Source organism: Chiloscyllium plagiosum, unplaced genomic scaffold, assembly GCF_037043375.1.
Source record: "Chiloscyllium plagiosum isolate Xiang-an unplaced genomic scaffold, Cpla_swu_hap1 HiC_scaffold_23, whole genome shotgun sequence".
Taxonomy (NCBI): Eukaryota; Metazoa; Chordata; class Chondrichthyes; order Orectolobiformes; family Hemiscylliidae; genus Chiloscyllium; species Chiloscyllium plagiosum.
Window position 1 is genome coordinate 57,005,776 of NW_028270161.1, and position 17,725 is coordinate 57,023,500.

The window sequence follows — 17,725 nt, forward strand, 5'->3', positions numbered from 1 at the left end:
ACAATGGTCTTCCATGCTGTACCACTCCTACCCCACTGTTCACACCCCCTCAACTCTGCAATCTATGCATCAGCACTGCTTGCTGGCTTGCTCAACCAACACTTACTCCTACATTTCTCTTCATTTTTTGGGCCTTAAACTGACTAAGTCACAAGGTACGTAGAATTAACACTTGCACAAAAGAAGAGACTTTGTTAATGCAGGAGGAGGAGGAGATAATGACAGCAAGTTCACCTCCAGATGAAAGAAGAATGAGTTTAAAAGTCAAGAGGAACATGCAGTTGATTTGTTTTGAAAAGCAACCAGCTACCGCCTCAGATCTCATACTGCGAGGAAGGATAAATCTCAAAGGCTTTTGTTTTCAACATGAAGCTAAACATCAAAAGTTAAAATTCACATACCAATTCACTTTGCAGTTCTTCAGTCTTGGCTCGCTCCTTTTCCAGCTCTTCCATCAAAGTTTGCAGTCTCGTCTCTGCAAGGTTCCGGTGGCTTCTCTCATCATCAAATTTTGCCTTAACGTCTATTAAGGAACGAAGAACGCGAATTTATGTAGAAAGTTCAGTTATTTTCGTAAGGATTGTGTGAGGGCACAATGGGAGGAAGATTGAGACAGACAGGATCAGGCCAGGAATACTCAGGCCTACAGTTGATACCAGAACCAAAATAAATGTAGTTTACTCTTTGCTGCCTGAAGTGGAAAATGCAGGCCTTAGATGACAGCAGTGGTTCTCATTAGCTCGACACCCTCAGAGTCAGACGTTCGGTTGAAATCCCATCTCAGAGACCAGGACATATAAAGGTAGCTGACACTCCCAGTGCAGCGCTGAAAATGTGTTGCTGGAAAAGCGCAGCAGGTCAGGCAGCATCCAAGGAACAGGAGAATCGACGTTTCGGGCATAAGCCCTTCTTCAGGAAACCCGAAACGTCGATTCTCCTGTTCCTTGGATGCTGCCTGACCTGCTGCGCTTTTCCAGCAACACATTTTCAGCTCTGATCTCCAGCATCTGCAGTCCTCACTTACTCCCAGTGCAGCACCATGGGAGTGTTGTACAATCAGAGATGCCAACTTCCATTAGAGACATTAAAGTTAGGCCCTGCCTGCTGTCGGGTGGAGAGAGAAGATTCAGCATTGATGTTTCACACAACAGCAGGGGATTTCTTCCAGTGCTCTGGCCAATATGGATCCCATAACCAACAGACATTTACACCTCGCTGTAAGCAGGAGCTTGCTGCACATAAATTGGCTACAGGGATTCCTAAATTACAGCAGAAACCATTGTGCTGTACAACTTCATTGGTTGTACAGCACAATGGAATGCTGAGAGTGAGCAAAGGCCCAGGAGACTAATACAGACTGGATACAAATGCAAAGATGGAACTCAATGCTAAGAAACATGGAGTGATTAATTTTGATAGGAGAGATCACGAGTGGCAATATAAATCAAGTCTACAATTCTAAAGGGGGTGCAAGAAGGTGCATGTGCAATAGGTACTCCTGCTTGCGAGACAAGTTGTGAAATTGGTTAATAAAGCTTATAGGATGCAGAGTTTTAAAAATAGTAGAACTGAAGTACAAAAGCAAGGAAGCTATAATGGACCTGCGTACAACATTGGGATGGCTTCCGCTACAGTAATGTGTCCAGTTTTAGATACCATCCATCAAGAACATTGTGTCGACATTCAAGAAGATGCAGAAAAGACTTAAAAGATTATTCCACATTTGGCAGACTTCAGTCATGTGGACCTTACAGAAACTTTTGGAATACTATGTTCAATGCTGGTCTCCTTGCTAGGGAAAGATGTTGTTAAACTTGAAAAGGCTCAGAACACATTTACAAAGATGGTGCCAGGGTTGGAAGGTTTGAGCTTATAGGGAGAAGCTGAATAGGTGGAGGCTATTTTCCCTGGAGCATTGGAGGCTGAGAGGTGGCCTGATAGAGGTCTACAAAGTCATGAGGGACATGGGTAGGGTAAATAGGCAAGGTCTTTTGCCTGGGACGGGGGAGTCCAAAGCTAGAGGGCATAGGTTTAAGGAGCGATGGGAAAGATTTAAAAAGGGACCTTAAAGAAAACATTTTCATGCATGTATGGAATACTCTGCCAGAGGAAGAGGACTACGCTGGTACAACTACACTATTTAAAAGGCATCTGGATGGGTATATAAATAGTTGAGAGGGATAATCAGCCAAATCCTGGCAATTGGGACTGGATTAATGTAGGCTATCTGGCTGAAGTGGACTGAAGGGTCTGTTTCTATGCTGTACATCTCTTTGACTCTATAGCTGAGGCTTTTCTCTTTAGGTAGAAGTTTGAGGGGAGATTTGATAGAGGTGTTCAAAATAAACAAGAGTTTGGATACAGCAGATAGAAGGAACTGAATCCAGACTGGAATTGGACAGTACCAATTTAAACTTTTGAGCCAAAGAAGCAAATGGTGACAGTTTCTTAAAAGCTGTGTGAGATTAGCATCTGAAGTGTGCTGCTTGAGTGCGTGGTGGCTGCATGTTCACTAAAGGCAGAGTGGGATGAGGTGAATTCCTCTTGCTCAGAGACAGCACTAAGATGACAGAATTAGCAGTCTCCCTCTGCACGATTACCAAATCTGTGAATTTTCAGCTTCCGTTCAGTTCTCCCAGTCTTTCCGCCAGGGAACCCACACTTACCTACTAATTCAGTTGCTAACATGGCAGCTTTTTGCTCCAACAACTCATTCATCTGCTTGATCTTCATATTCTCTACCTGGGCATTCTCTAGTTGGCTCTGAAGACCCGTTTGCTCTATAGAAAGAACAGACAACAGCATTTTTAACGTTATCTCAGAGTCTCTGCTTGACAAAACTGCAAGAGATATGATGGAAACAGTAGGTATGCCGTACAGCAGATAACATTCTATAACGATGGATTTTGGTGGAGAGGATAGGATGAACCAGAATAAATGTCACGGCACAATAACAAAGAATGTGCAGGGACAGAGGGAACGATGGGTGTATTTCTCACAAGGAATTAAGTGCTACAGAGGGAGTGTGTGTAAGTGGAGTTGAAATGCCCATCAGCCATGATTGAATGGCAGAGTGGACTCGAGGTGGCGAGTGGCCTTACTTTGACTCCTATCTCTTATTGCATAGATTTGCAAAGCACTTCATATATATAGGCTGCTAGTGTAGTAGCATGAAAGTTATGCTGAACCTATAAAAAGCTTTGGTTAAGCCCCAACTACAGTACTGCATCCAGTTCTTGTCAGATTTTAAGAAGAATGTGAGAGTCCTTGACAAGGTGGAAAGGAGAGCTACCAAAATGCTTCCAGGAATTAAGATTGTTCCCTGGAAAGCCAAAAGTAGGTAAGGGTCGCGTTTGAAAGAACTATGTAAGTTTATGACAGGTTTAGATAACAGATGAAAATAAATCCTCTTCCAACTAGCTGAAAGTCCAAGGTTTCGGGCAAGAGATGCTGGAGGAATCCTAATTAGGAGTCCATTCACTTGCTGCACACAAAGTTGTTCCTAAGATGGTGGAAGCAAAAACAATTTAAAAAAAAATTTTTAAAAATTAGATAGTCAAGGGAAATAAACTGGTCACAACAGGGAATAGGACTGTCTGGATTATTGTCGAGAGTCGGCAGACTCTCAACGGACCATTTAGCCTTCTTCTGTGCCACAAGCATCAGAGAGACTCCACAACATTTTTTTTTTAAAGAAACATCTTGACAGTTTTTGTGTATTGCAAAATAATGTACACGCCCTAAAAGGAACTCAGTTTACCTGAGGGGACAGGGGACATCAATCCACCGGACAAAGACGCCTGGAGAGAGATGCAGAATGCAGTTAAAACATCATGTTAAACACCTTACAATGTCAATTAAATCAGAGTATTGCGGGCAGGCTTCTAAACAAAGAAGCGAATACAGTAGTAATATTTCTGGAAGCCAACTCAGCGCAGTGCAATAATCAATCTGACTGGTCAGACAAAACTAGTGACAGTGTAATAGAACAATCTGTAGAAAACCTCAGGCAATACAGGTAAGCGTGTTTCAGATGAACATTTACTGCACAAACAGCTCCCAGCAATCAATATCAAAGGTCATAAAGCTCTAACATCGATCACACACCCTGTTTTCCAGCTCATCCATTTGAAAGCAACCGGACACAAAAAAAGTTAAAGTTCACACGAATTGATGATTAAGATCAAAGGCACAGGCTGTAGAGCCGATTATACCTATTCATTAGAAATGCAAATAGTCACAGATATAGACTAATGGTAGGGCTTTCGGGGAACAGCAGTAGTGTCCCTGCCTCTGAGCTTGAAGGCCCATCTGAACCAGATTTATAACACTTTTGAACAAGTCAATTAGTTATATCTAATATCAGAGAGAAACCTACATCAGAAACATCTGTCAATTTCAGGAATGCAATATGTCGTCCCTTTTTAGGGCTCTTGTGGCACAGCGGTAGCATCCCTACCTCTTGACCCGAAGGGCAGGTTCAATTCCCACCGACTCTAGGACGTACATGATAATATCGCTGAACTCATGAATAGGAAAATATCTAAAAGCTAAATGAACGAGACAACACTCCACTAAAAGAGTTGAATAATTCTAAGTACTGGGAATCGGAAAAGTTTCTTCCTTCCAAACACAAGTCAAACCAACTAAAACGAAATGTTTTGGCTAACATCACATCAGGATGTTAGTTCCCCTTCAGTTTCCTTACCCACTGAAAACCATCTCCCAGTCACTCCTTTGTCCAGACATCTGCACTTCAATAGTCACATAAGAGCCTCTGGCTGGAAGGTAATTCTCAACTGATCCTGTGTGTCCCCTTATTATGGTGGCATATTTCCCACACTGACTTTCTTCAAACCTTTAGACCATAAGAAGTAGGAGCAGAAGTAGATCTGGCCCTCCAAGCCTGCATCGATCCAGATCCTCTATCTAAACCTGTCACCTATTTTCTAAAGGTCTGTATCCCTCTGCTCCCTGCCCATTCACGTATCTATCATGCCCACCTCTACAACCTCCACTGACAGTGCGTTCCAGGCACCTACCACCCTCTGTATAAAGAACCTTAAACACATATCTCCCTTAAACCTTACCTCTCTCACTTTGAACTTGCGGCCTCTAGTAACTGAGTCCTGCACTCTGGGAAAAACCTTCTTGCTATCCACCCTGTCTGTACCGCTCATGATGTTGTAGATCTGAATCAGGCTGCCCCTCAACCTCAGTCTTTCTAATGAAAATAATCCTAAAGTACTGAACCTCTCTTCATAGCTAGCACCCTCCATTCCAGGCAACATCCTGGGGAACCTCATCTGCACTCTCTCCAAAGCATTCACATCCTTTTGGTGATATGGCAACCAGAGCTGTACCCGGCATTCCAAATGTGACCAAACCAAAGTCTTAATCTGATCAACCTTGGCCCCACTTTCCTGCATTTTCCCTGTAACCCTTGATTTCTTCACTGATTAAAAGTCTATCTTAGCCCAGCCTCTACAAACCTCTGATAAAGAATTCCATAGAGTCACCACCTTGAGGCAAAAAATTCCTCATGTCTCAAACAGGCAACCCCTTACTCTATGATTATACCCTCTCGTCTTAGATTCTGCTACAGCGGTAAACACCTTCGCCACATCTAACCTATCAAGCCCCTTAAGAGCCTTCCAAGTTTCAGTAAGGTCCCCTCTCCTACTTTAAACTCAACTGAGTACAGGCCCAACCCACTCAATCTCTCCTCATAACACAGTCCCTCTGTAACCAGGAGTAACCAAGTGAACCTTCTCTGGACTGTCTCCAATGCTTGTCTATCTTTCCTTGGTGCCTTGATTGAGAACAGAGACCCCAGTGGCTGCATGCAACTATAGGTGGGGCTGCAGAAATCTGAACTTGCACATTCCAAAACTGCTCCCAGGTGTGATCTGACTAGGACCTTTTTTTTTTAAAGCAAGGCCTCCATATTTAGGAGAGCAAGAAGTCTCGTGATTGAAATGTATAAGATCCTGATTGGTTTTGACAAGATGGACATGGAAAAGATGCTCCCTCTTGTGATTGAATTAATTTTGGGGACACTGTTTAAAAATTGGGGTGACACTTCTAATTGTTTTTTTTAAAAACAATTCCCTCCTGCTGAGGCTTACTGAAGTTTAGGATAAACTTTATTATCTATTTTTACTGATAAGGCCAAGGATCCCACACGATCTCCCAAAAAGAACTGCTTTCTCAACTTGCCCTCTCATTTTTAAAGGTTTTGTGAATGTTTATCCTGGTCTGTGTTTTTACAGCCTAACTTAAGCATCATAACCACAGTCAAGGCTGCTAATGCACGAGAAAGGTTTACACAGATCAGGTGGTGAACTTGGTACCAACCCAGCCGGTTAGTTACCTCAGTGCTTTAAATATGCAAAAGGAATTACTTGCTTCAGCTGCCCTTGCACTTTATCCAGTTCTTTCTTCAACTCTTGTGAGAACCAACGTTCTTCCTGTGGAGAGAATGGACCAGTGATTGAGAACAGAGACCCCAGTGGCTGCATGCAACTATAGGTGGGGCTGCAGAAATCTGAACTTGCACATTCCAACCTTTAAGGAGGCCTGCAGATCTTGCACCTCTTGCTGGTGGAGGGAGAGGTCGTCTCTGCAAGTGGAAAGGAAACAAAATAATGAGTCAGAAAGCAGGCCTTTCATAATGGTGCACAGATCCCATCTCAGTACAAATTACATTGCGAATCAACTCGCTTCCCCTCTTCAAAACTAAATTACCACTAGCTGTAAAGCACAATGGTACTAGTGATGTTGGACAACACCAGCGGTTCAAATCACCCCTCAAATATATAACTTCTTCTTCCAAAAGAACAATATTGCTGGAGAGCACAACATAAATTGTGGATGAAAATAATGTGTATGGGTAGAGGGCAACAGGAGATAGGCACCAGGTAACAATGCCCATGTGAAACGAGCCAGTGCAGGTACAATGGCTTCCTTCTGCTCGGCAACAATTAAATACATGACATTCTTCCCAAGCTGACCAGTACAACTCAACCTGTCAAAACTGATCAGTTGGGCAGTGTTTCAGGATTCTGCAGGGAACACAACGCGAGTTTCTGATTGAACAGCAGCATGCAGAGATTCTGATGTGAAGCTTCAGCATTCTAAATCAAACAAAACACTTACACTGCCACACCCCCCCTCACCTGATATCTGTTCAATTTGAAGAGGTTAACTAAGAAGGAGTTAAATGATTCCATTTGAACCTGATCTGTCAAAACAAAACTAAAACTGTACGGAGGTCATGTTGAACCTTCATTAAACAATTATTCAGCATTAAACTGGAGTAACTGCAGGCCACCAACTGAATGAGCAATGTGACAGCATGAGAGAGGGTGCAAAAAGTAACTAAGAATGACTTAAATTGGAAAAACTAGGGTTGTCCTCCCAAAGGAAGACTGAGCAAAGATTTGGTATAAGCGTTTAAAATCAGCAGTAACCTGGACAGAGATAAATTTCCCTCATTGGGGGCATGGTTGAGATCTACAAAGACACAGATTTAGAGTGAATGGCAGAAGAACTAAAGGCAATCAAAGTCTTCATTTTTAACACAGCGAGTGATTAGGATTTGCAGCATGTGGCCTCAGTGTGGTACAGGCAGATCCAGTTGTGGCTTTCAAATCAGAACATTAAAAATACACAGGGAGAGGCAGGAGACTGCCACAAGCTGAACGGTTCTTGCAGCAAGCCAGCAGGCATCATGGGTTAAATGGTCTCCTTCTGGGCCGTAACCACTCTACCATCCTTAGCTGAAACGTGAGCCATTTGAAGCTTGGATCAATCTATTTTTCTGTCCCACCTACACTATTGTCTTTACATGAAAATTATATCTAACTAATATTAGAACCCTTGCTGATTTTTTCATTAATTCTTTCTCCATATCGTAATACCCATGTGACTCATTAGGATCATAAACTTTAGAATACAATACTGAGCATTTTCCACAAGACACTGAAAAATAGGAAGAGTATGGTTAGGGGTAATAAGGGAGCTGTAAAAAGTCTTCATTAAAGGACAATATGATCCACTCAAGTTTTTAATGCAGAAATTATTTTTAAATAATTCATTTAGAGCCACAGGCTGGTGAGGAGGAATTTACTGTGCCAAGTAAGCAGATGAACACCTTCTCTATTTCAGCTGCTGCCTGTTTAACAATGAAGGACTGTCTGCCCAGGATGGCCATCCGGGCACAATTTTGGGAGAGCTCCTACCTGGGTTTACTCTGATCTAATTCTCAAGTTGCTCAAGAGCTGACTAAACACTTCCCTATAGGACACTCTCTAGCTGATTTGCAAAATCCAAGATTCCAGAAGCAGCAACAGATTTACGACCAGATCTCGCATCTTTAAGCTGATTAAATAAGAGGTCAAAGATTAACACGGGAAAATGTGAACTTGTTTGCTTGGGCAGGAAGAATAGAAAAGCATCATATTATTTAAATATGGGGGTGGGGGGGGTGGGAGGGAAAAGAGAATGATAAAGTGTGCAAGTGAGTGAGAGATTCTAGAATTCTCTAGTATGGTGGGACCTAGATGTTTAGATTAGATTACTTAGTGTGGAAACAGGCCCTTTGGACCAACAAGTCCACACCGACCCGCCGAAGCGCAACCCATCTACATTTACCCCTTACCTAACACTACGGTCAATTTAGCGTGGCCAAATTCACCTGACCTGCACATCTTTGGACTGTGGGAGGACACCGGAGCACCCGGAGGAAACCCACGCAAACACGGGGAGAATGTGCAAACTCCACACAGTCAGTGGCCTGAGGCGGGAATTGAACCCGGGTCTCTGGCGCTGTGAGGCAGCAGTGGCACACTGTGCCACCGTGCCGTTCTTATGTGAATCACAACACATCCAGAGTTGGCAACATTTGACCATGTGCATTATTAACACGGCATCACAGCTGCAAGATAAACCACAGATGATTATAAACTAAACCCGGGGGGGGGGAAGAAAAAACAGAAAATACATTTCACAATTCTCAAAACAAACAAACCTTCGCGAAGCTGGATCTTCCCTGGGACCAGATTCATTTCCGGCTTCATGAAATGCTTCATAGTGTTTGAAGAGATCTTCTGCTGAAGCATGAGACTTCATACACAGTGGGCAAATAAAACCCTGTTAAAGGAGAGCAGTTACAGGGATAAAGAGGCTTCTTTGCGTGCGCACGCGCGCACACACTTTAATGTTCACGCTCAAAAGAGGTTCATTGCTGGAAATGGGAAGCAAAGAAATGTAATATCTCACAGCAGAAGCTCACAGCAATGCCAAATAGATCATGCTAAGCCCACAAAGTCACTGGGAAAATGAGGCGAAGAATGCGATTCTACTACAATACTAACTGGCACAGAAGCTGATTATGGATAGTGCAAGCTGTCTGTTCATAAATGATCAGCAGTGACTCTGGTCAATAGTGTGTTACAATCAGCTCCAAAAATCGTCCATGCTCAATAACCCTCAAAGCCCACCACTGCTGAATCCCCCAGTCCCCCGACCAACCTTCCACTCCTTTGGCTATTTATTGGGGTTCCCCTTTACATCTGCAGATCACGCAGAGAGAGTATTTTAACCTATGGTCCAGGCAGGAGGACCAGTGGGCCAAACTTCCCCATGCCAACCCTACTAAGCTAGCTTGAGGGTCAGAGGAAAAACCAGCAAGGCAAGTCCAAATCCCTGCAGACAAGTCTTCACTTTTGAAAGTTTTGTGGTTTGCCAGGGCAGGAGTATCCTCCACACCCCACAATTCTTCCCTCAGTGAGTGCCCTCTCTCCGGCAGCAGAGTGCCAGCAATCATTCCCATTTGCATCCTCAAGCTGACCGGACTCTTGTACCCACTTGCCCATAAGGTTGGAGTGCTTGCTGCCAACTACAAGCTGGCGATAGGAAGCAGGCCTGAAACCTACAATGGGAGCAGCCTGTCTACGACTGAGGGGAACCACGTAGAAATCAGGAGGATTACAGAGGGATAATGACTCTAGGCCAAGTTGTGAGACAAATGCCAAATGTTCGAAGTGGATCCCCTCAACCGTGAAGGGTTGTGGGAGGGAGAGTGGAAAGATCTGTAGAGATCTGGGAGATGGAAGAATGCATAGGTGGACATCCGAGTACTACAAATCAACGACTGTTCCATTAGGACTGTTTTAGTGGACACTTCTCTCACACTTGTTCATCAAATACATAGCTTGTTTTTATAATAGTGCTGATAACAAAACAATACATCTGATGGGGAATTACCAAACAAATAAAAACTCTGTTTTATATTGAATTAACTGGTTTCAGACCCTGTAGCTCTCAAAAGCTGTTTCCAGTCCTAGTGAGCTGCTTGCTCCTCCCGCTGAACTTCAAGCAAAAAACAGAGACATGCGAATGAACGACACAGCAGTGCAGAAATATGGGACAATGCACAGGAATCAATGTGACTGCAAAATCTCAACCAGCTCAGACAGTATTCCAACTCAAAGACTTACATTTCTCCATTGATGTTGTAAACCGTCACAAAGTGCTTTACAGGAGCGTTAACAACACAACACCAGGGCAAAAACAGATGATCAAAAGGTAGGTTTGAAGAAGCATCTTAAAAGGGGCAAAGAGAGTCAAAGCAGTACAAGGGTGACAGACGGGTACAGCCCTCAACAGAAATCAGGATTACACAAGAGAGCAGAGTGAGACAAGTGATATGACACAACGATGAGAGCTTAAAAAACAATTGAAAGTCTGCTGGTAGGATGCCAATGACTAAAGAAAACACGACTGCCTGTGTGTAGCTGAACCATATTCCAATGAGCACCATCAGTATGCATGATCAGAAGCCAATCTAGAACCAGAAACATGAACAATCTGTCTTCATGACAGGCTTGCTCTCTCAATTCTGGTCAAACCACAGTCATGGCTTTAAGCAAATGCTCTGATGACTCAAAAGGACCACAGTATAGTCGAAGAACACTTGGCCAATTAGTACAAGTATTCCAAAAGGAAGAACTGAGTAAAACTAGCTTTGTGAAAGCACAAACCTGCCATGTTTTAAGTCGAAAATCACCACTTCCAACTCGCATACTGAATTCGATTATGCCTCGCCTGCCCATTTCACTGTGTGAGCCTGTGCCACTAGCTGCTAGCTCTCACTTTTCCCTTTGTCAAACACTCCTCTTCAATCCCAACCCAGACCGTGGTAAAGATGACTCTTCATTGACACATTGAGTTCTCTCTGAGCTGACGAATGCTGGATGCTTCCCTCTGCCCTCTGACAAAAACCATTTCAATTAAAAATAAAACCATCCATTAATTAGAGGCTGCCATCTGCCCTTTGAAGTGGACATTAAAAATGCCATGGCTATACATCAAACAAGAACCAGGTCATCATATTCCCATGACCAATACCAATGAAACAGAATGTCCAATCACTCAAGCTGATCGGATTTTATCATGCAAGTGCTGACAGCTGTCTTTCCGAATTCTCAGTAGTGTCTATAAAGTGCTGCAGGAGGAACTGAAAGGCATTATATTAATGCCAGGAAATCTTCCTTAAAAATGGCAAAATATCCCAAGACTTTCACAGACACATCAAATAATATTTGACATCAGGTCATCATAACATTACAAAAGATGACGTAAAGCTTGGATGAAGAGATAGGTTTGAAGGAGCACTTTAAAAACAGAGGGAAGAGGTGGAACATTCAGGGAGGGAATTCCAGAGGGACTCAACAGTTAGGACACAGCTGCTCACAGTGAAACTATGCAGCACTTAGGGGATGTGGAAAAGGCTCGTGCTGAAAGGTTGCATGGTCGTAGGCCATTCCAGTTTGAGATTCCATTCAGAACTTTAATCCCAATGGCATCTCAGCCTTCTCAAGAGATCTGTTCAATTTGCTCCTTTCTAGTGTAATTTCTTCTCTTCCCTGTTAATTGACCACCTTTCCCCTTACACCAAACCATTCTCAACATTTGAGAGACTTTCAACTTTGTAGACGTCTCTTCTACTAAATCTTTCTGAAACAAGAGAGTTATCCTACGTTTAGTTCTGCTGAGAGACAGGATGGTATGTGTAGGTTCCTGCTCACTTAGTCCACTGGAGGCAATCGTCCACATTAAACATGTACAGTTCTCTACTCCTGAAAACACACGAGTTAAACCTCAGCTTCCAAAACATCCAGAATGCTTGTGTCCATGACCCCAGCTGGACTCACTCCAAAAAATCTTCCCATCAAATGGCTTCTCACCAACACCACCCACAGGTCTCCTGGTCCCTTGCAAATCACTCCAATGGATGATTATCCAAGTTAACGTGGACCCTGCCCAAGACCTTTGTTTGCCCTCCCAAAGTTCACTCGTTAAATTCTTCACCACTCTACAGCTTTAGTCCAAAAAGGCTGACTTGCATTTGAGACAATGCTGAGAAGGGTCATTTGATTGATTTCTGGGATGATAGGGCTATAGTATGAGGCAAGCTTGAACAGGTTGAGCCTGTATCCATGATCGTTTAGAAGGAAGGGTGACCTTATTGAAACCAAGAAAGATCCAAGGGAACCAGGCACAATGAATGTTGAAAGATGTTTTTTTCCTTGCAGAGAGACTAGAAATAGAGGACATTATTGAGAAATAAGCAGACTATTTAAGCCGGATGGAAGGATATTTCTTCTCTCCAATGGTCATGATTGTGCAGTGGAGGTCATCAAATATAATCAAGATAGGACTCCTGATTAATAATGAATGCAAAGACTGAGGCAAAAGCAGGAGTGTGTGTTTGAGGCCACAAGCAGACCAGCTGTGATTTTACAAAATGGTGAAGCAGGTTCCAAGGACTGCTCTCAGTTTGTAAGTTTTGATCGACTCTAGTTTTAATGCTAACACAGGGCACACCTCCCACAATCCTTTCAAAGTGCAAAGGCAGAATCACAAGCTCATAATCTCTTCAAGCCTTTCAACAGGACAATGGAAATTAAATAAACAATTTATACAAGCTGCAAGTAAACCTCCACAGTTGCTGCCCATAAATTTGGACATGTGTTTATCTACACATCAATATTCTTAGGCCAATTACATTCTGACCTCAGAATTCCTGCATATCCTACACTGCTCATGTTTATGATAAATTCTTCCGTACATTATGATTTTGTGGCTTCTCTGAATTCCATTGTGTGTGAAGCCCAATTTTGGACAAAGCAGGGATACTTGAGAAACTCATTCCACACTCGCCTTCCAGTTCTGGGTGCTCAGCTACAAAAAGTATCACTATACTTTATTTTACTCAAGCGATTCTCGGTCACGACCAACTTCACTGCTCTTCTGAACTTCTCTCTCAAATTCAGAGTATGCTGCCTCTTCTTTCCCCTTTAAGTCCCATACCACTGAAGTCAAGCCTTGTGGTAAAGAGTGCAATGTGGCCATTGGGATTACAAGCAGAACTCGCCAATACTTGACCTCCCACGTATTCCCTCCACTGTGATTGAAGAGGCTGCTACACGTTCAGTGAAGAAAGGAAATTATATAAGATGTTGAATGCCACATTGAAGGGGGAACTGAGGCACAATAATTCAGACAATGAATGGTACAACGATATTCTCGCGACACTTCAAAAAGACATTCATATTGTCTTCCCTGAAAATAGCTTCAGCCACTCTGCTCACCTCAGCAGAGTGATCGAGTCCATTTGTTTCCAGGAGTACCTATAAACTGAGCTATAGAGGAAAGCAACTGCAGTTTCTTATCATTACAGCCAAGTAACTGGGGGAGGGGGAATGCTCAAGGATATTACTGACAAACATTAGAAGCACATGATTATTGTAGAAAGCAATCAGCACCGCAATCAATAGGCCAGGTTTCACAATCTTTGAGTAGTTAAAGTAAATAAAGTTAAATCTAATAATGTACATGCAGTTACATTACAGAAATCCTTAAATGCTACTTTTACTGAATACAATATTGAAATTTGACTTAAAAAAAGACACTTACTTTTTCTAATGTGACCAGTGTACAATCAATGGACAAAACAGTCCAAAGACTGTCCCATTTTTATCACAGTACAATGTTCTACAGGCAAGTGCACAGCTTGGGTTGCAAGTGATGGCTTTGTTCAAAAAGGGTGCCAAAATTAGGAGTCATTGAAGAAAATGGGCCTTATTAATTAGTAGACTTTAAAAAGTCATTAATGATGGGTTCTGTTACAATCAGATTGCAGAATTAACCATTCAAGAGTTCACATCTCAGATAAACATGGTTATTTTAGTTAATCCCCTCAACATGGAAAAGCCCTAACGGTAGGGGATCTTAACTTTCCAAACATAGACTGGGACTGCCATAGTGTTAAGGGTTTAGATAGAGAGGAACTTGCTAAGTGTGCACAAGACAATTTTCTGATTCAGTATGTGGATGTACCTACTAGAGAAGGTGCAAAACATGACCGTCTCTTTGGAAATAAGATAGGGCAGGTGACTGAGGTGTCAGTGGGGGAACACTTTGGGGCCAGTGACCATAATTCTAATAGTTTTAAAATAGTGATGGAAAAGGATAGACCAGATCTAAAAGGTGAAGTTCTAAATTGGAGAAAGGCCAATTTTGACGGTATTAGGCAAGAACTTTCAAAAGCTGATTGGAGGCAGATGTTTGCAGGTAAAGGGACGGCTGGAAAATGGGAAGCCTTCAGAAATGAGAATCCAGAGAAAGTATATTCCTGTTAGGGTGAAAGGAAAGGCTGGTAGGTATAGGGAATGCTGGATGACTAAAGAAATTGAGGGTTTGGTTAAGAAAAAAAAGGAAGCATATGTAAGGTATAGACAGGATAGATTGAGTGAACCCTTAGAAGAGTATAAAGGCAGTAGGAGTATAAATAAGATGGAGATCAGGAGGGCAAAAAGGGGACATGAGATATCTTTGGCAATTAGAATTAAGGAGAATCCAAAGGGTTTTTTACAAATACATTAAGGACAAAAGAGTAACCAGGGACAGAATAGGGCCCCACAAAGATCATCAAGACAGCCTTTGTGTGGAGCCGCACAAACTGGGGGAAGATATTAAACAAGTATTTTACATCAGTATTTACTGTGGAAAAGGACATAGAAGCTATAGAATGTAGGGACATAGATGGTCACATCTTGAAAAATGTCCATATTACAGTGGAGGAAGTGTCTTGAAATGCAAAAGGTGGATAAATCCCCAGGACTTGATCAGGTATACCCTAGAACTCTGTGGGAAGTGATTGTTGGGCCCCTTGCTGAGATATTTGTATCATCGATAATCACAGGTAAGGTGCCGGAAGTTGGAGGTTAGCCAACGTGGTGCCACTGTTTAAGAAAGGTGGTAAGGACAAGCCAGGGACCTATAGACCAGTAGCCTGACATCGGTGGTGAGCAAGTTGTTCAAGGGAATCCTGAGGGACAGGGTGTACATGTATTTGGAAAGGCAAGGACTGATTAGGGATAGTCAACATGGCTTTGTGCGTGGGAAATCATGTCTCACAAACTTGATTGAGTTTTTTGAAGTAACAAAGAGGATTGATGAGGGCAGAAGGGTGGATGTGATCTATATGCACTTCAGTAAGACGTTCAGCAAGGTTCCCCATGGGAGACTGGTTAGCAAGGTTAGAGCTGATGGAAAAAGTGAGGTCTGCAGATGCTGGAGATCAAAGTTGAAACTTTATTGCTGGAACAGCACAGCAGGTCAGGCAGCATCCAGGGAACAGGAGATTCGACGTTTCGGGCACAGGCCCTTCTTCAGGAATGAGCAGAGAGTGTTCAGCAGGAGAAGATAAAAGGTAGGGAGGAGGGACTTGGAGGAGGGGAGTTGGAAATGTGATAGGTGGAAAGAGGTCAAGGTGAGGGTGATAGGTCGGAGTAGGGTGGAGGCGGAGAGGTCAAGAAGAAGACTGCAGGTCAGGAAGGCGGTGCCGGGCTGGAAGGATCCGGCTGAGACAAGGTGAGGGGAGGGGGGATGAAGAAACTGGTGAAGTCCAAGTTCAAAATACGTACAACACAGATGGCCTCCTTCTTCAAGGACCGCAATTTCCCCCCCGACGTGGTCGACGGTGCCCTCCACCGCATCTCCTCCACTTCCCGCTCCTCCGCCCTTGAGCCCCGCCCCTCCAACCGCCACCAGGACAGAACCCCACTGGTCCTCACCTACCACCCCACCAATCTCCATGTACAGCGCATCATCCGCCGTCACTTCCGCCACCTCCAAACAGACCCCAGCACCAAGGATATATTTCCCTCCCCTCCCCTATCAGCTTTCCGTAGAGACCACTCCCTCCGCGACTCCCTTGTCAGATCCACACCCCCCACCGACCCAACCACCACTCCCGGCACCTTCCCTTGCAACCGCAGGAGGTGCAACACTTGCGCCCACACCTCCCCCCTCACTTCTCTCCAAGGCCCCAAGGGAAACTTCCATATCCGCCACAGATTCACCTGCACCTCCACCCACATCATCTACTGCATCCGCTGCAGCCGGTGTGGCCTCCTCTATATTGGGGAGACAGGCCGCCTACTTGCGGAGCGATTCAGGGAGCACCTCTGGGCCACCCGGACGAACCAACCCAACCAACCTGTGGCACAGCATTTCAACTCCCCCTCCCACTCCACCGAGGATATGCAGGTCATTGGACTCATCCACCGCCAAACCACAACAACCCGACGGTCGGAGGAGGAGCGTCTTATCTTCCGACTGGGAACCCTCCAACCGCAGGGGATGAACTTGGACTTCACCAGTTTCTTCATCCCCCCTCCCCCCACCTTGTCTCAGCCGGATCCTTCCAGCCCGGCACCGCCTTCCTGACCTGCAGTCTTCTTCTTGACCTCTCCGCCTCCACCCTACTCCGACCTATCACCCTCACCTTGACCTCTTTCCACCTATCACATTTCCAACTCCCCTCCTCCAAGTCCCTCCTCCCTACCTTTTATCTTCTCCTGCTGAACACTCTCTGCTCATTCCTGAAGAAGGGCCTGTGCCCGAAACGTCGAATCTCCTGTTCCCTGGATGCTGCCTGTAGAGCTGATGGAATACAGGGAGAACTAGCCATTTGGATACAGAACTGACTCAAAGGTAGAAAACAGAGGGTGGTGGTGGAGGATTGTTTTTCAGACTGGAGGCCTGTGACCAGTGGAGTGCCACAAGGATCAGTGCTGGGTCCACTACTTTTTGTCATTTACATAAATGATTTGGACGTGAGCATAAGAGGTGCAGTTAGTAAGTTTGCAGATGACACCAAAATTGGAGGTGTAGTGGATAGTGAACAAGGTTACCTCAGATTACAACAGGATCTTGATCAGATGGGCCAATGGGCTGAGAAGTGATAGATGGAGTTTAATTCCGATAAATGTGAAGTGCTGCATTTTGGGAAAGCAAATCTTAGCAGGACTTATACACTTAATGGTAAGGTTCTAATGAGTGTTGCTGAACAAAGAGAACTTGGAGTACAGGTTCATAGCTCCTTGAAAGTGGAGTCGCAAGTAGATGGGATAGTGAAGGCGGCGTTTTGTATGCTTTCCTTTATTGGTCAGAGAATTGAATACAGGAGTTGCAGCTGTACAGGACATTGGTTAGGTCACTGTTGGAATATTTCATGCAATTCTGGTCTCCTTCCTATCGGAAAGACGTTGCGAAACATGAAAGGGTTCAGAAAAGATTTACAAGAATGTTGTCAGGGTTGGAGGATTTGAGCTATAGGGACAGGCTGAACAGGCTGGGGCAGTTTTCCCTG

At 43.9% G+C, this 17,725-nt stretch overlaps 1 protein-coding gene across 1 annotated transcript in view; it reads right to left on the reverse strand.

The window, feature by feature from the left end:
- eea1 (early endosome antigen 1) overlaps window positions 1–17,725 on the reverse strand; it is a 99,998-nt gene that overhangs the window by 67,390 nt on the left and 14,883 nt on the right. The window contains exons 3-8 of the mRNA XM_043713344.2: window positions 9,032–9,153; window positions 6,568–6,622; window positions 6,405–6,470; window positions 3,761–3,800; window positions 2,667–2,780; window positions 402–523 (exon numbers count right to left, since the gene is read on the reverse strand). Coding sequence (XP_043569279.2) covers window positions 402–523; window positions 2,667–2,780; window positions 3,761–3,800; window positions 6,405–6,470; window positions 6,568–6,622; window positions 9,032–9,153 — 519 coding nt within the window. The remainder of the gene's footprint in view (window positions 1–401; window positions 524–2,666; window positions 2,781–3,760; window positions 3,801–6,404; window positions 6,471–6,567; window positions 6,623–9,031; window positions 9,154–17,725) is intronic.